The sequence below is a fragment of the Cuculus canorus genome, chromosome 1 (assembly GCF_017976375.1).
Source record: "Cuculus canorus isolate bCucCan1 chromosome 1, bCucCan1.pri, whole genome shotgun sequence".
In the NCBI taxonomy this organism is placed as follows: Eukaryota; Metazoa; Chordata; class Aves; order Cuculiformes; family Cuculidae; genus Cuculus; species Cuculus canorus.
The window spans coordinates 51,203,070-51,228,297 of NC_071401.1; the positions used below are offsets into that span (position 1 = coordinate 51,203,070).

At 35.8% G+C, this 25,228-nt stretch overlaps 1 protein-coding gene across 19 annotated transcripts in view; it reads left to right on the plus strand.

Moving 5' to 3' along the window:
* The window catches only part of DOCK9 (dedicator of cytokinesis 9), a 131,222-nt gene that overhangs the window by 101,775 nt on the left and 4,219 nt on the right, over nt 1-25,228 (plus strand). For 7 of the 19 annotated variants that reach the window (XR_008448889.1, XM_054060794.1, XM_054060834.1 and 4 more), the window contains 16 exons: nt 411-458; nt 2,284-2,420; nt 5,773-5,888; nt 8,582-8,719; nt 9,030-9,212; nt 9,867-9,980; nt 10,120-10,335; nt 11,946-12,003; nt 13,248-13,354; nt 18,799-18,921; nt 19,261-19,374; nt 20,871-21,017; nt 21,816-22,026; nt 23,406-23,596; nt 24,805-24,905; nt 25,085-25,223. Coding sequence is in view for 18 of the 19 variants with exons in the window: in XM_054060794.1 (XP_053916769.1) it covers nt 411-458; nt 2,284-2,420; nt 5,773-5,888; nt 8,582-8,719; nt 9,030-9,212; nt 9,867-9,980; nt 10,120-10,335; nt 11,946-12,003; nt 13,248-13,354; nt 18,799-18,921; nt 19,261-19,374; nt 20,871-21,017; nt 21,816-22,026; nt 23,406-23,596; nt 24,805-24,905; nt 25,085-25,223 (2,143 nt within the window). In the remaining variant the exon portion in view is untranslated. Of the gene's footprint in view, nt 1-410; nt 459-2,283; nt 2,421-2,929; nt 2,974-5,772; nt 5,889-8,581; nt 8,720-9,029; nt 9,213-9,866; nt 9,981-10,119; nt 10,336-11,945; nt 12,004-13,247; nt 13,355-18,798; nt 18,922-19,260; nt 19,375-19,624; nt 19,631-20,026; nt 20,063-20,870; nt 21,018-21,815; nt 22,027-23,405; nt 23,597-24,804; nt 24,906-25,084; nt 25,224-25,228 lie in introns of all 19 variants that reach the window. The other 12 variants (XM_054060849.1, XM_054060800.1, XM_054060836.1 and 9 more) reach the window with 5 other exon arrangements.

Below are 25,228 nucleotides of genomic sequence, written 5' to 3' on the forward strand. Positions count from 1 at the left end.
TGTAAATATTAAAAATCTATAAAAGATTAAGCACTTGAACTCACTGTTTACAGTTTTCTAAGGTGTTTTTGTCTTTTCACTATTTGGCTCTTCTGCCTTGTTGCTGTTAGGACTCCCACCGGCTGTTCTGCTTCAGCGTGTTGTGCTCTAGAGGCAGCTTTATGTGCCTTTTGCTGTTAATCCAAATTTGCCCAAAGCAATAAACATCTGTGACTGATTTCAGAAGAGCAGTGTTGGCCTCTTCTTGACTTGGGGACTGCAAGGGAGTTACAAGGGTGGGAGAAATAAAGAAGTTTTATGACATGGGAGTTTCAAGTTAAACAGAAATATTAGTTGAATAATTCCAATGTTCATAAGTCTAGAAGAGATTGTTTTAAGTGTTGTTTCTCTGGCTTATGTGTTCTCTGCAGAGTGTGCTTACATCAGTTCCAGTACATGGGAAAACGATACATAGCAAGGTACTGTGTGGAGTTTAAATTTTTGCTGTCTTATTCGTTAATAGCGTGTACAACATATCTGGAATCTCTATTACAAATAAATTGCATGAGTAGAAGAGATATTGTGAAATGATACATAAGTTTCAAGTAACTGGTTATTATGTTAAAAAATCTGTATCCTGTCTGAAAGTCAGGTGTCTGTTAAAGAATGATGTTTGTGTTGTGTTTGTTATCAATTATTTTAATATCCACCCTTTAAATGCCATCTTTTATGACCGTTTTTTCTTAGAAATAATGTCTTTGGGGAAGAAACTTTACGGTTTAATTGTTTTATTTATTCCCTTGGCCATAAACCCATGCCTGTTGAACTGTTTTAAGAATTTTATATATAGTGTTTTTACTGGAAGGTAAGTGAACATAGCAACACTGCCGTTTTTCAGTTGGAAATCTGACGTACCATTAGATACCTATACACTCGCATTGAAAGCTGTTTAGAAGAAGATCTGTGGGAGTCAGAAACATGTACTAAATTACATGAATAACTTTGCATTAATGTGTTTTTTAATGTGAAGTAGGTTTTTTAATAGAGCAAAATATAGCAACTTGTTTAGGCCTTAAACTGTACTTGACACTGTAATACTGTTAATAATTACAATCATGGGGTTGAAACACTGGCCCTCTTGAACTTGGAGACAAAGTTATTGCTGACTTTGGGTAGTAAAGCATTCTAACTAAAATGTTGACTTTTCTTGGTTTTAATTTAAATTTAATGGTACATGAATCTCTTTCTTCAAACAACGAACTTGATTGATCATCTCCTTGGAGATTTTTCAGGAAAAAATCTCATCCTTATTTACATAATCTAAAAAGCATAAAAATCAAAGACCAAATAATCCAGTCTATCTGAAAGTTTTGATTGTAACTTTTGTGTTTAAATTGTGTCTAAACTCTGGATTTACAGGAGTCTGCAGTTCTCAGGCTTTTTGTAACAGTCTTCAAACTACTTTGTTTGCCTGTTTTGTAGAGAAGACTACTCCACTTACTCTTTGTTTACTGATCCCCTAGTCTGTGTACTGCATGTTAACGCTAAAAATGTTAAGCTGTAGAAATTCTGGTGTTCTGCAGAGGTTCTGAGTTTTTCCCATAAATGTAACTTTCTAGTCTTTCCCTTTGTCATTACATTGGTCTGTATCACAATCAATGCACGTGCTCTTAAAATACAGAAATGACAGAGAATGAAAGAGAACAGGGAATTCTGTAATTCAAGCACTGGTTTTCATTTTTCATCAGCTCTGGTGGTGGTACACGATAGGAAGTTAGCCTGTACTGATTGCTAACACAGATCACTTTTCTGTTTTCTTCACTTGATTGCTGCAAGTTTAACAAAGTATATGGCTCTTCTCCCTTCCTGCTTGGGTAAGATGTACATGATAATCCCTGAATTAATTCCTGCTCTCCTGTTGCATGTACGCATCTTAATTTTACTGCTGTCTGTCCTAACTTTTTTCCTAAAATTTTTACAATCAAAATAAAGGATTTGTGTTTGGTTTCTGAATATTTTCAGAATATTTATGTTCTCAAATATTTGTTTTGAAAAGCTTGATGTAAATTTAGCACTTGAAGGATTGCTTGCGTGCTTTTTGCTTTCATGCTTTGAGGTTTTACGAAAGAATTTGCTGTGATGCTTTTTTTTTAAGCTACCTATTTTTGTTTTATAAATAAAACAGTAAATAGGTTGCATTATAATTCTTTCTGTAGAACTTCTTATGCTTAACTAACGCTTCCTGTCTTGCTGCAGTTTGACATGTCTAACTTTTGCTTCTATCCCATTTCACCCATCTTGCAGGAACCAGGAGGGGTTAGGATCCATAGTTCATGATCGAAAATCTCAGACATTGCCTGTTTCCCGTAACAGAACAGGAATGATGCATGCCAGATTACAGCAGCTGAGCAGCCTGGATAACTCTCTCACTTTTAACCACAGTAAGTCTCATGACATGATAACATTCGTCATCCTCAACCAGTACCACAACACCAGAGACAGGTCCCAGAGCCACACCAGTGCATTCCAATGACTTTTGTTCTTCTAGGTCAAACGAATAGCTGGAATCAATTGATGGTCTGTTCCCTGCTTTACGATAGAACAATCAATGCTGGCTGATGCCAGAACATGGAGCACGGTTAACTACAGCGTATTTTAAAATTGCTTTTTAATTTTTTTACTTGTATGTGCTTCAACTTTGTGCTGTATATAGTTACAAAATTTACATATTTTTTCTATTTGCTTTATTAAGGTTCATTTCCCCCCCCACCTGGTCTTAAAATTGATTAGTCTGAAGTAAAAATATGCACTCTGACCGCGTCTCCATGTTTTGACATCCCTAAAGGCGAAATATGTTTCTTAGAATTTCTATGGAGATTATGAAGCCCATAATTTGGTTTGTCTAGAAGTGAAAAAGCGTCCAATAATGAAGTGATTTTTCTGTTTTCAGTGTGAGAAAGATATCAAGTATTCTTGGAATTTCTGTAGACAATGGTAAGATTTAATCAGGTTGAAGTCAGCTTCTATAAGACTGCTGTATTGAAAACTAAATCTGCTTGTGGCCTATCTTTTTAAACATGCTGCTTTTAAATTGCAAAATATACTCTATGTAAAGTATTCTAAAGCACCGTTTTTCAATTTTCAGCTTCAAAAAAAACAATGAAACTGGTTGACTAATCCAGTAAAATACAACACTGGTACTGAAAAGAATTGTGTGCAGTAAAGCAATTATTTTAGTTAATTGTATGTCTACTATGTTCATCCTCTTATTTCCTAAAGCATATCTAACTGTCTCTTAAAATCTTTTAGCTCATTACTCATGATATAAAGCAACAGTTAAGTCAAATTGCACAAGACTTATCACATAGTCTAGTGGAAAACTGGAAATAGTCCCACCAAACCCTTCTGCTTATCATTGCATTCTCATACCTATTTAAGTATAAGAAGTGCAATTCTTTGAATTTAAATGTGCCAGAAAACTATATAGCTGAGCAAATCACATTTTTTTTCTCTTGTAATCAGTCTGCTACTGCTTTATAACGATAATATTGAGGTGATTTTTAATGCACAAATAGAAGAGCTTTTACATCGTATGATGACATATTCAGTATGGTAGAATAATTTGTAGATGAAGACTGATTTTTTTTTTGAAAAAAAAACCAAACCTCTAGGCAATAAGATGGCTGTTTCTGGGACCTGTGGAAGGAGGTTTCATGCTTCCAGAACTTGTCAAAGCTTACTGATTTTCAGGAAACCGTGAGCTGAAAGATTTTAATAAATGCATGCTTATGCATAAAGAAACTTTCTGTTCTTTCCTATCTGAAGGAAATTATGAAGAAAGGTCTCATTCAGATACTTTTGCATAAAGTGGTAGTAGTTGGGCACATGATGAATATCAGGGATGTTACACCCTGTCTTGACCAAGGTTTTACAAGGTGAAAATACGTTCATATAAAAGCTGTATCAAATGTGAAATAGTTTTTTGTATCTTTGGTCTTCTCATCTACCTTTTAGTTTTGTTTAGTTCTCAGTCTGTCTGTATGGTGTATCCAAAGCAGTTGTTAGAACTTGAGTAAACATTGTGTGGGATGCATATACGAATTATGTATCTGGTGGAAATAGTTGCTTTACTTGTTTGTAAAATCACAATTCTTTGGCAAGAGAGTTGTCTATAAATATATATTATAAAATTATTTTCTCCCTTTTAATCATTTAAGCAAGGAATAGAACTGAAATAAAGGTGTAAGGGATGTTTCCCATCTCTGAGGAATTTCAGCATAGTTTTGTTCATAAGTATGAAAGAAATTAGGCTCTTGGTTCAAACTTCTAAATCATCTCAATACAAACTACAAGAATGTAGATTTATGTGTGTATTGTTGGGGTTGGAAGAGAGAAGCATGGTCAGTAGGTTAATGACATGCAGGCATACTGAAATAAGATATATACTGCTATTACAAATCAGAGTATATGATCACTGTCAGGTTTGTAGTCATTAGAGTTTATCCCATTTTCAGTGTTCTTAGATGGTTTTAAATCCAGTTCGTAGATGGTTTTAAATCCGGTTACTGTGCAGTAGTGTGAATGTATGGATACGTGCTTGTATGTGAGACCAGGCAGATATCTGTATTATATGTTGTAATTGTAGTTCCATATCTTAAGTTGTATGTGAAAAATAGAATCCAGTATGTTAGGTACAATATTAGCTTCTCTTAAAATAATAGCAAATTGATAGAAGGACAATTTTTAGCATGTATAGGGCTGAAAAAGCACAGTTAAATCAGTTTTATAAGTAAACCCAACTGAGTGTTCCTGTAAGTTTGCATCCTGCCCAAAACAGCTTCCTCTACTAATACTGCAGAGTAGTCAATGATGTATTTGTTTGTTTGTTCTAAATTATTTACGTGAAGAACAAAATCTATACTGTTTGGAGTCCTGTCCATTGACTACAGTTTTAACTTAGTATTATAATAAACCTTGCACCTTTCCTCTTACCTGGGAGAGCAAACAAATTATTTCTTTAAGGAATATTTAATCTGTCCTCAGTGCAGTTCTCAAAATAGTCATCACTTCTTGGTATCTACAACATTACCAAAGTGTTTGTCAATCCAATACTTAAAAATCAATATTAGGGAACGTAATCAACATATTATAACCCATGCTGAAACAGGATCTGTTTCTAATATTTGAATATGGTCTGTATCAGGAAGCAATAAAATATTTTGATTAAGTATGGATTTATTGCATAGTTTTGGTAGAGAGCTGAATTAACTGCTTGGATATTTAGTATAAGTACATGATTGTATTCCATCAACTCTTAGTGTTTTGTATTTTTATGATGGTTGACTTATGAATGACTTGGAGATCATTAAAACATCGCTAAATCACCAGTACTTATTTTCAGCTGTAACTCCATCCTACTGCGCTGTACTTATTTTAAGAATATATATTTGTGTGTATATATAACTGTGTACATTTCTATAGATACACATGTATATACATACACATATATGAAACATCAGATATTTATCCTTTTAACTGCTGTTTAATGCTTGTATTGTTGACATTTTACTTAATATATTTTACGATCTCATGCAAATAATGTTAGAATTATTATATGCATGTATTTGGGAAAATACTTAAATGCATATGAATTATTTTTCTGTATTGAATACTAACTTCTTTCAGGCTGGCTTTTTACTTGTTAATCTTTTCCTAGTTCAGCAAGTCTTTTGGAAATAAGAAACATTTAGATGAGTATGTCCAGCACTTACTCTTCTTTTGAAATTTCTATAGGCTATGGCCATTCAGACGCAGATGTTCTTCACCAGTCTTTACTTGAAGCAAATATTGCCACTGAAGTTTGCCTTATTATTCTGGATACTCTATCATTATTCACAGTAGCTTTTAAGGTTTGTTCTTGACTTGTTAACATCCCCCATAATTAAATTTGAGGAAAAGTATTTTTAAGTAATACCTGTTGTATGGCAACAAAATAATTCATAATTAGACGCTATCAGACTTTTCGGTTGAACTTGGCTTCTTACATTAAGTCATCTGTGAATTAACAGAAATTTGCATGTGTTCCTTTTCTGTTATTTTTTTTTTCCAATTTGTCCACTAATAACACTCCTTTTAGCTGTATCAGTTACTGCAAGTCTCCTATGGAATCTTTTTATAGCACACCCACTTGCAATACCCTTCCTGTATAGGGTTTTTTTGAGCTTTTCCAAACATTAAACGTGAAGCTATAAAAAGGAGAGATGATAAGTGTAGCGTATGAGCTACAGGTGCCCCTAGTTAGAGCAGTGGACCTCTTTTGTATCCAGAACCTTGCTTGAAGATTCTTATTTTCAATCCAGTTATGAAAACATGAGCTTATTTGTAATGACAGTAATTTTGTTAGTAATTTAATTATCGAGTTTAGAACTAGTTCTGTCCATAGACTTCATGACAGAATTGAAAATGAAGATACATGGGTTTAAAGACTGAAAGAAGAGTGAACATTGACTTTTTCTCATTTTTTTTTTTTAGTTGTCATTCCCATCACACTTGCAATGACAGTCCTTAAAGGTTATCTGTATGTAGTGTGTTGAGAAAGTTGGTAAAAGTATGCCAGAGTAGTCTACAAGATCCAAACAAAACTGGTAGGAAAACTAGGAGCTTCTGTTCAATCAGCTGCACTGAAATGAAATCACAGAGTCATAGAATGGTTTGAGTCAGAAGAAACTGTGAAAGATCATCTAGTCCAACCCTCCTGCCGTGGGCAGGGACATCTTCCATATGATCAGGTTGCTCAAAGCTCAATGCAACCTGACCTTGAAAACTTCCAAGGATGGGGCATCCACAGCTTCTCTGCGCAACCTATGCCAGTGCCTCACCACCTTTACTGTAAAAAAAATTCCTCAGGTCCAATCTGAACTTACCGTCTTTCAGTTTAAAGCCACTGCCACGTGTCCTGTTGCTACATGCCCTGGTAAAAAGTCTCTCTCCATCTTTCATGTAAGCACCCTTTATATATCGAAAGGCCACAGTCAGGTCTTCCTGGAACCTTCCCTTTTCCCAGCTGAATAATCCCAACTCTCTCAGCCTTTCCTCGTAGGAGAGGTGATCCAGTCCTCTGACCGTTTTCATAGCTGTCCTGTGAACCTGCTCTAACATGTCTGTCTATTTCATATGCTCGGGGCCACAGAGCTGATTGCAGTACCCCAAGTTGAGTTTCATGAGAGTGGACTAGAGGAATAGAATCCCCTCCTTCGACCTGCTGAACATGCTTCTTTTCTGCTCCAGGACACAATTAGCTTTCTAGGCTGCAAGTATGCGTTGCTGGCTCTTGTCCAGTTTTTCGTCCACCAGTGCCTCCAAGTCTTTTAATGGAGGACTGCCTTCATTTTTTTTTTGTATTTGGAAACACCCAAAATGCCTGGGGCCAACGCTGGAATTCTTTAGCCTTAAGAATTTCTTCTGTGTTTGCATGAGTAAGAAAGGAGACATCCTCAGGTAGACATCTCTTCCATGTTTGAGAGAGCTTAAGGCGTGCTATAAGAGCTCAGGTCTATATTTGGCCTTAAGAATCTTTTTTAAAAAATTATTAAACTAGATTCTTTGAGTTAATATTACTGTGAGACTTACTTGAGCTAGTAGTGGAGCTGCTTTGCAGCATACTATTTGGTTGCCTGTATGTAGTAACGACATGGAAGATTGGAGTGTGCAAAGGGACGCTGCAGAAGGTGCAAGACCTAGTAGAATTGTGTTGGGTGTCGGTGGAGTCAGAGGGAGTAATACTTAACGTGGTCCTCCATTTTGGACTTGCTGGACTGGATCGAACAGTTTCTGAATTGATTCACCTGTCTAGGTGTTTTGTAACAGGAGAGACCTTGTCATCTTGTCCTTGAGTCCTACAGGAACCTAGTGCATGTGCTCAGTGAACAAAGGAAGAAAACAGGTCGCCAGAGCAAAACAGGAGCAGTATGGACTGCTAAAAGTAGATGCACAGCCAGTACCTGTGCCCAAGAAATTGGAAGAAAACAGATTTTTAAAACAAAGGTTTAGATAGAAGGCAGCTGTTGATGAATAAATCAAGAATAACTGTTGTTTATTGCACACATCAGCATGAGCTTTTGAATATTGAGGCCAGTAAAACTCTGAAAAGGAACCAATATCTTCATCTGTAAGAGCCCTTTCAGTAATAGGACAGTGATAAAAGATGGCGAGTGAGTGGTGAGGATTTAGTTTGGGAAAGTTTTTTTCAGAGTATTGTCGTGGGAGATAGTGCTATGAGAAAATTCCACTGTCTGAGCTGCTAAAGCCAGCGTAACCAAAGCGTGTTGATGCTTTGAGTGTGCCTCTCAAAGAAGTGGCAACAGTAATTGGTTTAACTAAAAGCTGTTAAAAACAATTGTGTTCTATAAGTCTGTTCAGAAGCCAACGATTTATAAGTAATGTTAAAGAAGTGTTAGAAATATGTAATTAAAATTCAGATACATTTGTATAATTAAACATCTTGGTAATACTACGCAGATTATTGTTACTTCCTGCTTTTGTTTGATCTGTTTATAAATGTATTGCTATACAAAATTCTTAAATTCTCACTATTGATTTAAAGAATCAACTACTGACTGATCATGGGCATAATCCACTGATGAAGAAAGTGTTTGATGTATATGTCTGCTTCCTTCAAAAGAATCAGTCTGAAACAGCATTGAAAAATGTCTTCGTTGCTCTAAAGACACTTATTTATAAGGTAAAAAGTTTAAAAATAGTTAATCTTAAAGTACTTACCCAGTTCTTTAGTTAGCAATATAGTGTGTAAAAATTCAAGAATTAAAATCCGGAATTGAAATTGGTGAATATGGACTGATTTGATCCCAGCAGTGTGGAATACTTGTGCTTTGAATTGCTGTAAAAATAGTTTGGTGTAATGAAATACTGTAACTGTATTTTTTCCAGCATATGAAAATATTACTATATTTGTGTTTTTATTGACGTGCTTATTTTATCAGGAAATGAAACTAATTCTAATTAATAACTTTTCTTCTCTATTTTTTCCTCAGTTTCCTTCTACATTTTATGAAGGTAGAGCTGATATGTGTTCTGCACTGTGCTATGAAATCCTGAAGTACTGTAATTCTAAACTGAGCTCAATTCGTACTGAAGCTTCACAGTTACTGTACTCCTTAATGAGAACTAACTTTGATTACACAGGGAAGAAGTCTTTTGTCAGGACACATCTGCAAGTTAGTATACTTTCCTTATTTTTTTGTTTTTAAATGTTGTATGTGTAGATGCACAGTTGCATTCCAGTGTGCAAAGCGCTATCAGATAAAGACATAGAAAAGATTATTTTGGGTACAAACAAGGCTGGTGCTATTCCAAGAGTAAGAAGGTGGCAATAAAAGCTTGTTCAGTGCAAGGAAATGTTTAGAAGCACTTGGATGGCCCTGTGTTTTGTAGGAATTAGTTTTATTTTTCGGTAGCAGATGTTCTGCTTTGTAGATGTTATAAAGGTTGTTAAATGGCTTACCCTGTTGCATGTGAAGAGGAAAAGAATGCAGCAACAAGCACATAAGTCTAGAATAAAACAAATGCATAGAAAGATTGTGTTCTGACAAAGCTGGGAACAATAGTTTACTACTTCTATGACGTCTGGCTGTGTCACCTAGCAGTCTGTCTGCAGAACAGAGGGTGCATGTGCGTTGCATTTAGAGAAGTCTGGTTTTTCTTGCCTTTAGTATTGTACACATAACTTGGAGGAAAAAAGAAAAAGAAATTTACTTAAGGGAATAATTTCTCAATTAAAAAGAACAAAACTTCCTTTGCAATTGCTTCATTGGTACATCTCACTGGTATTTAATGAAATATGCACTAACAAGATATTTGTTTCTGTCAAGGTTATTATTTCAGTGAGCCAGTTAATTGCTGATGTTGTTGGAATTGGAGGAACTAGATTTCAGCAGTCTCTTTCCATCATCAATAATTGTGCCAATAGTGACAAAATGATAAAGGTCTGTTTTTATTCTTCTTTCCATACTGCAGAAGGATGCTTGAAAACTCTTTCACAGCATCATTTGCAATTATGTTTCAACTTTTTATTATGCAAGAATAAAAAAAGGTAGTAGTTAATGTAACTTCTCTGTATTTTAGCACACTACATTTCCTTCTGATGTGAAGGATTTAACAAAACGGATTCGTACAGTACTGATGGCTACAGCTCAGATGAAAGAGCATGAGAATGATCCAGAAATGCTTGTAGACCTCCAGTACAGTTTGGCAAAGTCTTACGCGAGTACACCTGAGCTGAGGAAGACGTGGTTAGACAGCATGGCAAGGATCCATGTTAAAAACGGAGATCTTTCTGAGGTAAGAGAAAAAAATCAAAATTCATAATAAGCTTAAACTTATCTTTCTAGAAATGGAATGTACTATGTATAGCTGGTAGTGTGTAATATAATAAGCATTTTTCAAAAATTTTTAATCATTAGTAGATTAGTTTCAATGGCTAATGTTTGTCCTACCCAAGTACATGCTTGATTCAAACCACAGAAGACAAAGACCTTCTACTTAAGAATATCTTTATCAGTTGCTAAAACACTTAAAGCCACTCCTTGAATTCCTCTCAGTTGCCTGTACAGAATTAGCTTGATTCTGTTCCAGACTTATTAAAAAACTCCTAATGTTCTTAAAATTGACAAATTCCTCTTTTTTGTTTGATCGAAGAAAGCTATCAGATTTTACTGTGCTGTTAAAGTATTTAATCCTAACAAAAAGGAAAGCTGGGAGTGAGAATGTTGTTTTCTTTATGTAAGTGTTTTCTCAGCATACAGAATGAATTCTGACTCCTTCTGGAAGTTTGTTCCATCTGCAAGTAAGTCATATTACACGACATCAGTGAATTTTATAAACGCATCTGTTAAAATTAGGTGATGCTAAGTAAGTAAATATGTCCAAGAAACAGTAGCTGCTCTCCTGCTTACTTGTTTATTGGTACTGCAATTATTTTTTCTCTATGGCAGTAACACAAGTCATAAACAATATACTGTTATTAGTTTGTGTTTTGAAGGAAATAATATCAGCTCTATCAGGAGACAAACTCTTTTAGTCCTTTTCAAATCTGGTTTAAATTTTTTGATTAAAAACTTAGAATATTTGACTGTACAACTAGATAAGCACTTCTGTAAATCGCCAAGCCCAACCCCATGCAAAGTATGAATTAGAGAGAATTTCTGACTCACACCCTTTTCCTTCATCTCCAGTATCTGAAATTCTGCAGCATTCGTATTTAAACTGTTTGGTTGAGACTTACAGTTGAGTAACACTTCACTGTAAGCCTAAACCTTTTTCAATAGAAGAAGAATCTTGAATCCTTTTTTTGTCCTTTCTAAGGAGAAAAGTGATCGATGTCAACTTCATAAAACTTAAAGACTACCATGTCGCTCTTTGTCTTCTGTTTTGTGGACCACATTTACCAGATTACTTAAATTCCATTCAGATATCAGATCTCCTAGCTTTTTTTTTTTTCTTCTTTTTTTCCTGCTTTCAAATGGTCTGTTACCAGTCTTTTCTACATTTTTCTTGGTCTGGAGCAGATTAGCAGAAGAATCATCAGATGTCAAGTAGAGTAATTAATAGCATTCTTGTTTCACATAACTATTAAAATATATCCCAAGAAGAAATTTGCCTGGTTTGATTATAGCATGGTGTTCCTGCCTTGTAATTCGTGATCTGTGGTTGCTCTCAAGTTGTGTACTGCTGTCCATGCTACTCAATGCTCTGGTAAAGCAGGAGTGAGTGTTCTTGCACAGTTACTGTTCTGCGTTAAGTGAGGTGGAGAATTCTTAGCAGTCATAGGGCATCTGCTCCAAAGCAGCAAAAAGGAAAACCAAAGAAATTGTCTCAGGGTAGGGCTCATCTGGCGTGTTTTCAGTAGTTAATTATAGTTGTCATTTATAAGATTATCATTTCTCTTTTAGGCAGCAATGTGCTATGTCCATGTAGCAGCACTGGTTGCAGAATATCTCACACGAAAAGGTATGTTTTAAAAATCTTACTGTAATGTTTATATTCTTTTATTATAGTTTAGGAAAAATAATAGTTCCCCTGAGGAAACTGTAGGCATTTCAGTGTTCACCGAAGAAAAAAAATCTGATCTAAATGGATAGCATAGTGATGTATTTAGGAGTATACTTGCCCGTCTAAGGGGCAGCATTTCAGATTAAGGTAAATTAAAATTTTTAGGAAGATAAAAATTTCAGTTTTACACCAGGTTTGCCAAAAGCTGAACTCAGACGCTTTCTGAAGCAAACTTATCAGTGAATATTCTTGTTCAGCAAGCAGTCTTTCACTGTGCTTGGGAACCTGGCATTGCCAGAGAAGTCAAAATAAATTTGTACAAATGTTCAGATAATGTTCAGTGATAATAGTGCTCAGAATGCTTCACCTGTCTTGGTGTTCTGTGCTAGCAGCTGTCTGTAAAAGTGAGTTTCTAATGACCTATGAGATAGGGTAGAAAACTGGTTTTCATCTCTAGGATCAGAAGAGTTCTCAGCCAGAGTCCTGAGAAAATAAAAGATGATGTAGCTTTTATTAAGGAAAATAGATCTCTAGAAGAAAATTTCAGAAATCTCTTTAAACTGATTATGGTATTGAGCTAGTGTTTTGGTTTTGTAGGCAAAGTAATGTTTGCAGCTTTTTAGCTTTTCCTTTGCATGACAATTCAAAATGAAGCAAAGTCATGGATCTACAAGATGCCTTTTCTGTGTTCCTTTTCTGGATCTTGCTGGATACTTGCGTAGTCTATTCACTGTCTCCTCTGCCATCCTTGGATCATTTTGTATGGTTGTTGTCAGTCCATTCATATTATTCAGACTGGGGCAACTAATAGGCCAGGGCCTGTTTGTGTACAGAGTTCCAGCATGACTTCACACCAGTTTAAATACTGTAAGAGTTACCTTTATTGCCTCAGACTTAGGATGGGGTGGATTAGACACAGGTTTAAGATAAAATAGGAAGATTCAGGCACTACTTATTTTGGTAGGCAAGAATCCCAATATTAACATTTGTGGTTTTTTAAAACCTATTTAAACATTATTATTGAGGTCTAGTGTTTTGATCATGCAGTGGGAGGCTGGATTTTTTTTTTTTTCTATTTTATATAGTGATTTGGTGGTAAGTGTATTTAAGTACAGCTTGTGCCTTATACAGCATCACAAAATGGCCTAACATTACCCTGGTGGGGAAAAATAAATTTGTCTGTTTTTCTTTTTCAATGACAGGGATGTTCAGGCAAGGTTGTACTGCTTTCAGAGTAATCACACCTAATATAGATGAAGAGGCTTCAATGATGGAGGATGTTGGAATGCAGGATGTTCACTTCAATGAAGTAAGTAAACATAAGAGTGCTGCAATTGATGGACATTGAAGTGCTGTTTATTTTCCAACTTTTGTGTTTAAATCCAGAGACTGCCTAATATGGTGGATGTTATAATTGTTTTCTTAGATGCTCTTCTTATCCTAAAACTGAAATAAAAAATTTCTATGAGCTATCCCAGCTTTAGAGAATTACCTATATATATTTACTGTATTTGACACAAAAATAAATAAGACTGCGCCTGTAACTCATCTTTAACACATTAAGAAAATCAACTGCGTTCACCTTCAAAATAGTTCCATTCTGAGCTGCCACACAGCTGCATACCATGCTGCCAATGTTCAAAACAATTCCACAGATCATTTCCTTACAGGCTGTTGAGGCTCTCAGTCGGTTTTGCTTTCATGTCTTCTACCAACAAAAAATAGGTTCCTTTGAGCCCTGACCTGATCTTTGGGACCTCTTCACTGTAAGCCTCAGTCAATAATTGAGAAGTTTCCATCATAGATTTCTTTGGTTTCATGAGAAACCTGATGTTCCTTGCTGTTTACTCTTGCACACTGACATTTTCTGACCGAGGGTAAGAAAACATCTATATTTGAACACGTATCCACTAGTACTGAGTGAAGCGATCGAGTTCAGCCCTGTCTCACTACAATAGGTTAGAACATATTCTGTAACCATCTCTTTGTGTCTCCTCTCCCACTCTTGGTTCCTGAGCTACAAGCTTAGTCTTGGTTTTGTGTCAGACCTCATATTTTAAATAAAAGCATCAACTCAACGCTGCTATTGCAGTAGAAGTAAGCAAAATGAGGTTTTAAGCTAGTTGACAGGATGAACACTAGAGTAGTTTAGACTTAACAAGATCTGTTTTTCTTTTGTAAAACTGACTTTGATTTAGTTTGTTACTACACCAGCAGTCATGAAAATATATTTGCTGCTTTTTCTTGGTTTAGAGCTCCCCTTGGCAAATATACCATAAAGTGGTTTTACTGACAGCAGTGAAAACGTACATCAGTGTTTTGGGTTTGGTCGTTTTTCTGGCTGAAGCTTCATTCCTTGTGTCATCACTGATCCGTCTGTGCTGGTTCTACAGTAAATGTTACTATTGAGAAGCCTATATGAGAAGATTATGCATGATCTTGCTCATGAACAGCTATGTCTACACTATGTATTTGTGAATGGGCAAGGGAGGGACAGACAACTACTTACAGTAGCTTTGTTGCAAAAGTAACTGGTGTGTAAGAATAACTGTACAACAAAAATATTTTTCTGTTGTTTTTTAGTTTGTATGTGGTAAAGACATATGACAAATTTATTTGACTGTGCAAATTGTGGCTGTACTAACAGATTTAGGAGGAACAGATGAAAGATTTGGTGGTTTAGGCCTGGGGTACCTGTGTGTTGCTTCTAGAGTTCCGGTGCTGCTTTGCCTCTGTAGTTTTAAGACAAAAATTGTTGACTTGCCTTTTTCTGAGAAAGGCAGGAGTTGGAATTGCTTGAAATGAGAAATGTATGCTTTTTCTTCCCAAAGAGACGCAATAGCAGATGGCTTTTTTGAATTGATATGCTATCTTCTTTTTGCTGATTCTCCTGACCCAGCATGACATTTAGCATGTTATTCAAATCAAACTGTGAGCTGCTGTAAGTGAGACAGGACTTGTCTCTAGTGACTGGAGCTGATGGTAACTTTTGTTAGAAATCCACGTCAGTGTCTGCCTGACAAAACTGTTTGTTAGAAGTAAATTCTTTTGTATTTTTTAAGTCGGAATGTCTTTTTTCATTACTCACTCCCTGCAAGCAGAACGTACTCCTTTTTCTGGGTCATTGAACCCTACCCAGATTTATTTCCATCTCTCAGTGTTTCCATAGAGTGGAAGTAAGCCAAGAATGAAAGTATAACCCTGTGGAGCTTACGGAAGGATCAAACCTTGCCAGATTTCACATTACCCTGCAAGCAACCCGTTTTAAACTTAACCATGTAGTACTATAACTGATTAAATATTGAAAAAAGTTACTATTTTTCAGTATATATATATAACTGCTTATAGTTCAGCCCAGCAATGCTAATTGCTTCAGAGTTAAATCTCCAAAATTACAAGTATTAGAGGTCAGGGGAGTCCCTTCATCTTTCTATAAGGGGGCAAATGTCTTTTATATTCTCCAGTTTATATAGTCTTCCTAATTTGTGAAATTAAAAGTGAAATTTGTCAATATTTTATGTAGTTTCTCATTTAAAAAATTGAATTTCTTAAAATTCTGAATTTAATTCTCATTGTGAAAGAACTCTCAGACCAGGGTTACCCTGGCTCATTTCCTAAAGAAGCCAGTTGAAAAAAAAAATTTTTGTTGTTCTTTGTTTGTTTTTTTTAAGTATTGCATGCATTTAATTAAAACAGTTGTTAAAACAGCCTATTCAGCAGCACTAGTCAAATTCTCCTTGCAGAACCAGAAATCTTCTGGGTGTCAGAAATAGGAAGGTAAAAGCTTGCAACCTGGTATCCTTTCTATGCTAGACTTTGCTGTGAGTACTCCATCTGTGAGAGACCTGAGCTGTGGCTGACAGGCCTGTGACAGGGGCCAAATTCTGTGCAGGTTAAGGTTGGAAACAATTTAATTCAGATTTATTGGATTTTTTTTTCCAAAATAAACTCTGCCAGAATACAGCTCTACCACAGATATTAAGACAGTCTCTATTGTCTCTTGTTAGCTATGACTTTCCATGAGAGGAGTTACTCTAACTTGCAGATTGGCAAATGAAAGAGCTTCACAGCTCAGATGGTGTTATAGCTGTTGTGAGTGATCAACATGCAGTGTAATTCAGTATTAAAGTACTTCATGAAAAACAGAAATAGGTACTTACCCAAACATACCAGATACTTCAAGTATGGTGGAGAAGACTGGTATTCCTCAGGGATACTCATGCTGATATTGTTTAACGTCTTCATTAGCAATGTAGGTCATGGAATACAGTCAAGTTTGTGGGTGAATCTAAATGGAGGGGGAGTGACTGATACAGCAGGGGGCACACAGAAACCTCTCAAAGTTCCACAAAGACAAGTGCAAAGTCTTGCATCTGTGAAAAATCATCCTGTGTCTCTGTATGGTCTGGATACGGACTGGCTGGGCAGCAGCTCTGCAGAAAGACTTAGGAATTCAAGAGGTTGAAAGGGAATCAGCAGCACAGCCTTGTGGCGGCAAAGGCCAGCTGCATAGAATCATAGAAAGGGTTGTGTTGGAAGGGACCCTCAAGACTGTCCTGTTCCAATGCCCCTACCATAGGCCGGGACACCTTCCACTAGATCAGGTTCCCTAAAGCCTCATCCACCTGGGCCATGAACATCTCCAGGGATGGGACATTCATGACTTCTCTGGGCAAGCCGTTGCAGTGCCTCAATGCCTTCACATTAAAAAAAAAAAAATCTTTCTAATATCTAATCTGAATTTCCCCTCTTTCAGCTTAAAACCATTACCTTTAATTCTATCTGCACTGCACACCCTGATGAAGAGCCCCTGCCCAACTTTCCTGTAGGCCCCCTTTAAGTACTGGAAGGGTAACTTTTAAATACATGCGGGGATGTATTAGAAAGAGCATCGAGTCAAGAAGTGAAGGCAAGTGGGGGTTTCCCCTCCTACTTTGCATTTGTGACACCTCAGCCTGTCCGTAGTGCTGCCCCCTAAATTCAAGCAGAGTACTGACAAATGGGGTTTTGGCAAATTTCAGATACTGATGCAGTTGGGGAAGAGACAGACTCTTCTAAGAGGTGCACAATAAAAGAGTAAGAGGCTGTTCTTACAGGATACAAGGAGAGATCTGATTGGATATATGGAAAAAAACTCTTCCATGAGGATGGATAAGCACTGAGACAGGTGGTCCCAAAATGTTGTGTTCTTTTACTCCCTTCTATCAGCTCTCCCTCATGAAGCTTTTGCTCTTCATATTTTTTCTAGTGTGCAAACGTTTTGCTGCTTTGCTGCGTTTGGATGCCCTCTGGTGTTTGCATTAAGATTCTTGTTGTAAAACGGTGGTGATGGACAGCCCTTGTGACCCAGCATTGACACTGATCTGTTCTCATCATCTGATTGCTGAGGATGGAGACATTGGGGAGCCTATGCAGCCCTATAATGACTGGGAAGGGGGAGGAAGGAGTTGGTGTAGGGACTGCTGCAACACAGTGAAGGTGGCATATTTCAGTCTTTTTTTGCTCTCAGTATTAAAGTTTGCTTTTCTTAGTGACTTCTTTATGCTGCCTTAGTCTTCTACCAGAAAGAGGAGGGGAGTGAAGTAGCATTGGATCCCTCCTAAGGATAAAAGGAGTTATTTCCAGCTTCTGGCTTCACCACTGCAATGCAAGAAGTGGTACCCAAAGGTCTCAGGAAGCAGAAATGGGATGTCTTCTGACACCTTTCATTCTCAGACTTGGCTTCTTGTAGAGGTTCTTGGAGCTCCAAACATGTCTTTTAGGTTATATGGATACAAGTAGAATTCTTCAATGTGGTTCTGTCATACTTAAGCTGTGACCAAGTATAAGACAGCTTTGTTGTAGGAGCTATGAGGTGTCCCAGAATAGCTATAAAATTGTTATAACTGAGTTAATGGAGTTAGCCAGATAAATTTATGAAAACTAGAACAAAGTAATAATGTTACCTTAGATTTCTTATGCTTATTGAAGTAGAAGAAATTAAATGTGTGGAAAATAAAGAATTCTGAGACATTGAAGGAAGAGACTTTTATAATTATAGCTGCTTTAATGCAAAACATATGCTTCCGTTCTAACATAAAGGTAAGCATAGTTCTTGTATAGCCTTAAATAACTATCTTTTTGCTACACGGATATTAGGATCAAACCCAACAAAGTTCAGGTAGTTTCTTGTTTGTGAGTCTGTTTTGACCCTTCAGGATTTCTCAGCTTCTCTAACTGTTGTGATGCGTCTCTTCGTTCTGGGCAAAGTATATCAAATTCCGCTTTTATACCTTAATAATTAGTTCTGAGTACAGACTTTAGTATTGTCTTTTTGACTTATTGTTGGCGTAATTTGTTTGATAGTTTCCTTAAGAACCGTTACAGTCAAGTGTTTGTATAGCTGCCTTTTTAAAATAATGTTCTCTGTGCAAAACCAAAAAAACCCAAGGAAAAAACACTTCGAAAAACCGTGTTGCAAGGTAAGATGTTTGGGCCCTGATGCAGGTGTCATTTGTAGACTCAAATGATCAGGAGTATCTAAGAGAAAAAAAGCTGATCCTCGTAAGTACAGACTACAGGTGCACTCTCAGATTGTTCTGGCTTGTTTTGTTTCCTTTTAGCAATTTTTGATTGCCAAAATAATTTAAATTTACTATGTAGATAATTCTGTTTTGAGGCTTCCTCTTTCGTTGGGAAGAACTTTGGTGAAATTATTTGCTTTTCATGAGTACTTAATTGTTTTACTTTTTTCAAATGTGTGTCTAAACCTAGGATGTGCTGATGGAATTGTTGGAGCAGTGTGCTGATGGACTCTGGAAGGCTGAACGTTATGAACTCATTGCTGACATATATAAACTTATAATTCCCATTTATGAAAAACGGCGAGATTTTGAGGTACTAAATTCATCATCAGTAACTTTGAGCAAGAAAGAATCCTATTTTTTCTAGTCTAACAGAATGATACGTTGCACGTAATAGAATAAGAGTGTCAAAATTGTAGCTGAAATTTCAATACTGACATTTGTTTTAAATTTAATTAAAACAGGTTTTATTTAAATATAAACAATTAAAAATTAATCTTGCATCATTCGGATACAAGTGCTAAACCTATTACTACTGTTAAATAAAATGATGTATTTGGCTATTAACTACAAGGACATGATTCATTGTTGTTTTAACTAGTAAAATTGTATGTTATTCTTTTACACCATGAATGTGCTCTTTTGTTTTTAGAGGCTTGCTCATTTGTATGACACTCTTCATCGAGCATACAGTAAAGTAACAGAAGTTATGCATACAGGCAAAAGACTGCTGGGAACTTATTTCAGGGTAGCGTTCTTTGGGCAGGTGAGTATTATTTAACTTTCTCTGCTCTATGCAGTAAGCAAAACCTGAGTTTATTTTACAAGGTGTACTATTTCATCACCTGCACTTGATACGGTGACGTAAAAAGCACAAGTGTGGTCTGTAAGAAATAATTGAACACTATCAGTACTATAATTTTAAAAAATTATCAGTTCCAATACAGTTCTTCCTTATTTTCCTCAGTAAATTTTTTGCTTGTTTTTGTTTTTCTTCTTTTATTTACTACCTTAAGGCAGCGGTAAGTTTTATGTAATGTCAGTTCTCAGCAACGTATCGACTAAATGTCTGTAGTGCTACAGTGTGGTTTGCAAGGCTGCTTCTTAGATTGGTATGCATTAATAGCCATTGCAATTCCAAAAGTAACATTAAGTTCCATTTAGAGAACAAATCACTCTTTTCTATGCATCAGCATTGCATGCTTCGAACAAAAGTTCTGGCTGTGTATTGGACAGCTTCACATCCCCAGTAGATGTCTAGAATGCATCTGTATCAGTATGCTATCACGCAGTATCAAGTAATACACGTCCTACATGCGTAGCCCAGGTGCTAATTGTTCAGCTGAGCATGGAGAATTGTAAAATACTCTGAGCAGTGTAACTTTACTTGTATTCTGTTGTCTTTTATAACTTTATAGCAATACCAGTTTACAGACAGTGAAACAGATGTTGAGGTAATTACAGTAATTGCTTACAAAGCAAGCAATGCAGTAAAACCTACTGCATTTCTCCGTAGTTTGATGTGGGTATTTTTGTCAATCTAGCCTGTGTTTATACATGATATGTTGTGCTTTTCTATTTTGTCTGTTTTGTTTATGACAAATATTTATTTTCTGATTTCAAACATGAACTCGGACATGGCTTGTTGTTTGAAACCAATGACCTGTTTCACTTTCCAAGTGCTCTATATTCCATTTAGTCATGGTTTTAAAACAAATGCTTTATGTAATAAAAATGAAGTAAATGCCAATATAGCACAACATAAAATTTTTGTATAAATTTAATGTCATTTTCTGGAATTAATCTTTTATTACTGCATAGAGAAAAATTCCAGGTTATTTTTATGTGACTCATTGCCAAAATACTCACTTAGTGAACTAGATAGTCCTGTTGGGCAAGAAGGTTTCTGTTTTGGCAAGTGAAACAGTGCTGAAAGTTCACTTTTAAATAAAAGTGAAGAAAAGTTATCTCAAAGGCTTGACACACCATAAAATTACAGCAAACCTTTAAAATTTTAACTGTATGTTTCCATTATCTTTCATTCATTCTGTAGTTGATATTGACTTTTTTTGGTGGGGGGAGGAGGTGGGTTTAAATACTCTTAGGAAAACATTTTTTTTATTATTTCTCTCTTTTTACGTTTGCTTGAATCCTGATGTTAAATGTCTATATTTGCCTTGAGCCACACACAGTTTGTTCATCTTAATCATTGCACTCTGTGATTTCTTTTTTCCCAAGATTTTGATTAACCTGTTTTTACAGGGTTTCTTTGAGGATGAAGATGGGAAGGAGTATATCTATAAAGAACCTAAACTAACGCCTCTCTCAGAAATTTCCCAAAGACTTCAAAAACTCTACTCTGACAAATTTGGATCTGAAAACGTCAAAATGATTCAGGATTCTGGCAGAGTATGATTTTTATTCTGTCTAAAACATTCTAGTATATTACTTCCACTAATTCACTTGGAGTACTCTGGGATCACTGAATTACTCAGTTGGCACACAAACATGTGTCTAAAATCTGTGCTTGTTGAAAAGCATGAAAGAAATATCATCTCCTATTAAGTTTACCTTTAAAAACAACCAAAAGCTTTATTTCCATAGTGTCACCTCTCAACATAATAATTGTATCATAGAACAAATTTAGGTTATGATCATATTCTGTGTTAACTTTAGCTATGTTTCTTGCCAGTTCATGCACACTTATTCTTTGGAAGTTTTTTCCCTTTTCTGCACCTTGAGAGCAGAGTCCAAACTTTAGAAGAAAGTAAGAAACAGACCTCTTTTCTTAGAAGAGAAGTACCACATGTAATTAATATTTTGGTTCTGTATCAGTTGTTGTTGCTATCCATTGCCTAAGTCTCTGAGCCTCTTCAATTTGATAAACTCTTGAAGTGTAGAAAAAAGAAGCTCACACAAAGTCTCCTGGTTAAATAATAAGAAATGTTTTCCTTCGTATGATTGAAGGCTTCAAAACTGATAAACTGAAGAGGGATACAGTATCCTGTGTTATAATATATCTAGCTGTGTTGTCTTCCTAATAGTTAGAAACTACATGTGGAAAATCCCTGTGAAGTGTTGTTTCCTTTGTTTTCAATAATTTATGGGTTAATAGATTAAATTTAAGTTCTGAAAGTTGTCACTGCAATTAAATCCACTTTATTCACAATGGAGCTGTTTGATTTTTTTTTTCTCATTTTTTTTAAGGTAAATCCTAAGGATTTAGATTCAAAATATGCATATATTCAAGTTACACATGTAGTCCCATACTTTGAAGAAAAAGAGTTGCAAGAAAGAAAGACAGATTTTGAAAGGACTCATAACATTCGTCGCTTTATGTTTGAGATGCCTTTTACTCAAGCTGGTAAGAGACAAGGAGGAGTAGAAGAACAGTGTAAGCGACGGACAATTTTGACAGGTACTAATTGAATGGAAATTTCCTTTGAAAGAAAACTGCTCATTTATTTTGTTGTTTAATATAAATCTTGGTACTAGTTTTTCTACGTGTTGTGTATTTTATCAGGGAAAGCTCTTTAGAAGATTTCACACAATGACTGTTGGGGGTGGCAAGAATTGCAAAGTATACCAAAATACTGTTAGATAAAGCAGCCTTTTAAAATTAGTACGTATTTGAAAGTATTACTCAGTGTGATACGCAAACACTTTTAAATGAACATCTGAGAATACATGGATCATGGTGTGATTTCTTTAAACCCTAAGCACGGGAAAAAGAGAAAGATCTCATATTTGACTGTGTTCTAACTACCCTTCGCTTTTTTTTTAATTAATAATGGAATATTTGCATCTGCCCTCCCCTGTGCTCACCTCTCTGCTATAAAACATCGAACGATTGTATTGTGCTTGCTGGATTGGGTATGGGATTTTTCAGCATTCTTTCAGTCCCTGGATGTGCGAAGTGAGCATTGGTTGTTTTTGCTAAAAGTAAAACCTGCCTAAAGAACAGGTTCTGGTTTGATTTTTCAGCCTCTGTTCCATTGCGACTTTGGTCTAATCACTGTGCTTTAGTTTCTCATTTGTTAGCTTTAGAAGGGAGAGAGAGTGCCATCTATTTCCCCAGGCTCAAACTTTAAATATATGTAGTTCACTGATAGAAAACGTTTTATTAGTACTTTTAAGGGGATGATTAAAAGTTAGGGTGTGTTTGGCAACGTGTATGTCTGAATTTGTGAAATAACAAGTTGCACTTTGACTGGAAGCATTAATTTGAATGGTCTAATTCTATTCTGCGTGGAGTTTTCCATTTCATTTGAAGTCCTTCATAGCTATCTAATTCATAGCTAAAATAATTCTCACATTGTTAGCCAAACTAGGTTTTTCAGATTGATTTCTTCAAGAGATAATCCTCAAATAATTTGAGTTTGTTATTTTTCCTTAAGCTTCAAGAATTGTGAAGCTGGAGTCTAGCTATTTTGCGTTTTGTCTCTGTTAGGTTTGAGCTTCTGTATTGCTGTCTTAAGATGGTGGTAAAACCAGCTTAAGTAAATGACTTTATAATGTCAGCTGTCCGTAGCTAATATTTGTGAGGAAACAGAAGATACAATTTTGCTTTTTTTATTCTTCTCCTCTTTGAGATATGTGGATGATAAACAGTTCTTTTTACAGTTCATTCTTTGATTTCCCTGTACATTTGGTATCATTTCTAATTATTAATATGTAATCTGTTGCCCAATTTAATAATATATTATAACAAAATGAGACTTTAGCATAAAATTCTATCAAAACACATCTTATTAAAAAAACTTTTTCTAACTGTACTAAACTTGTTTCTGTCCACAGCTATACATTGTTTCCCATATGTGAAAAAGCGCATTCCAGTAATGTACCAGCATCACACCGATTTAAACCCAATTGAAGTAGCCATCGATGAAATGAGTAAAAAGGTTGCAGAACTTAGGCAGCTTTGCTCTTCAGCTGAAGTAGATATGATCAAATTGCAGCTGAAGCTACAAGGAAGTGTCAGTGTTCAGGTAAGACCTTGTACGTCGCCATTTGGGTATTTCCCTTTCTTCTATCCCTGAAAAATCATCTAAAGTAACATTTTATTGTTAGTTTCTCTTCTGTGTGCTCAAGAACGTCTTAAATTTTAAATATATGCTCACTGTTTGCAGGTAATACCAGAACAGGAAAAGGGCAGTTACTTGAAAGGATTAAGATTCAACCTAAGAACCTATGGTGGTCTCAGCCCCATCAGGTTTTGGTGTAAAGCTGAAACACTGCAAAAATAGTGACTTCCCATATGTGGATGAATAAGCATATTTTGCCGAGATGGAGACACACTCATAGTGGGTTCAACATGCCCACAATTGCTTTTGTATTTTAGTAAGATTCCTGGGGAGGTAAAGAGAGAGTGCCAAAATATAGGAGGGAGGGTAATAGTAGAAACTCTCAGTGTTTGACACTTCATTTTCCCCAAGTCAAGCGAAAACTGAATGTATAAAGAAACCATTAGATTTACCAAGATGAGGTACATAAATCAGTTGTAGCATGTACAAATCAGTATGGTGGAATTTGATGACAGAAGTGCTGTTCTTTTGTTGTTAACTGTTTCGAATCAAAGGAAGAGTAAACACAGTCATCTGAAATGAAATCTTCTCATGTTGAAGAGAAAAGAAAAAGAAAGAAAAAGAAAAAAAAACCCAAAAAGCAAAGTTCCAGAATCAGCAAGTTGTCAAGCTAGCATTTGGAAGTTTGGAATGAAAAGGGAAGGGGCTTGTACTACTAATATAAACGAGTAACAGGGATCGATCATTGAATCCACTTTTCATGTAGCTGCCCTAATAAAAAAATTAAATTTCTGCTAATTATTGTGGAACTTTCAGCCTTCAAAAGTAATAGGTATAGTTAATAGACAAGCAGATCAAACTGTAGTAGATTTAGCTCATTTTTCCACCCTGATTTTATAAACAGAGATGACAAACTTAGAATATTAGCAGTTACTTTGCCACATTGTTTCAGTGGTTTCTTTGTGGCAGGACAGGTTCATACAGAGTGCTGTAGAGACCCTTCCTGCTCTTAGGTTCCAACTATAGCAGTTTTCTTATTTCCTGAGTCCAGCTTTTTTGAAATAAATGATTCCTCCTAAAAAAGCAAGTTGGACAGAAGCCTTTGGTACCTGTTATTGCTAAGACAGTATGTCAGAGAACTGACTTTATTTTGTAATTCTTGTTATTTTTAGGTTAATGCTGGTCCATTAGCATACGCAAGAGCTTTCTTAGATGACACAAACACCAAAAGATATCCAGACAATAAAGTAAAGTTACTAAAGGAAGTTTTTAGGTAAGTTTTTCAGGGGGAAGGTTGACCTTTTTTTCAAGACTGGTATTGTAAAACTTTTTTTTTTAACTCTTATACTTGTCTGACTGCATTAAAAACATATTCTAAACTGGCATTTTTAATTAATCTTTTGGATTTTGTATTCCTGATTGATTTTTTTATTATTACTTTATCTAAATCAGGCAATTTGTTGAAGCTTGTGGGCATGCTCTGGGTGTAAATGAACGACTTATAAAGGAAGATCAGTTGGAATATCAAGAGGAAATGAAGGCTAACTACAGAGAAATGGCAAAAGAGCTTTCTGAAATAATGCATGAGCAAGTATG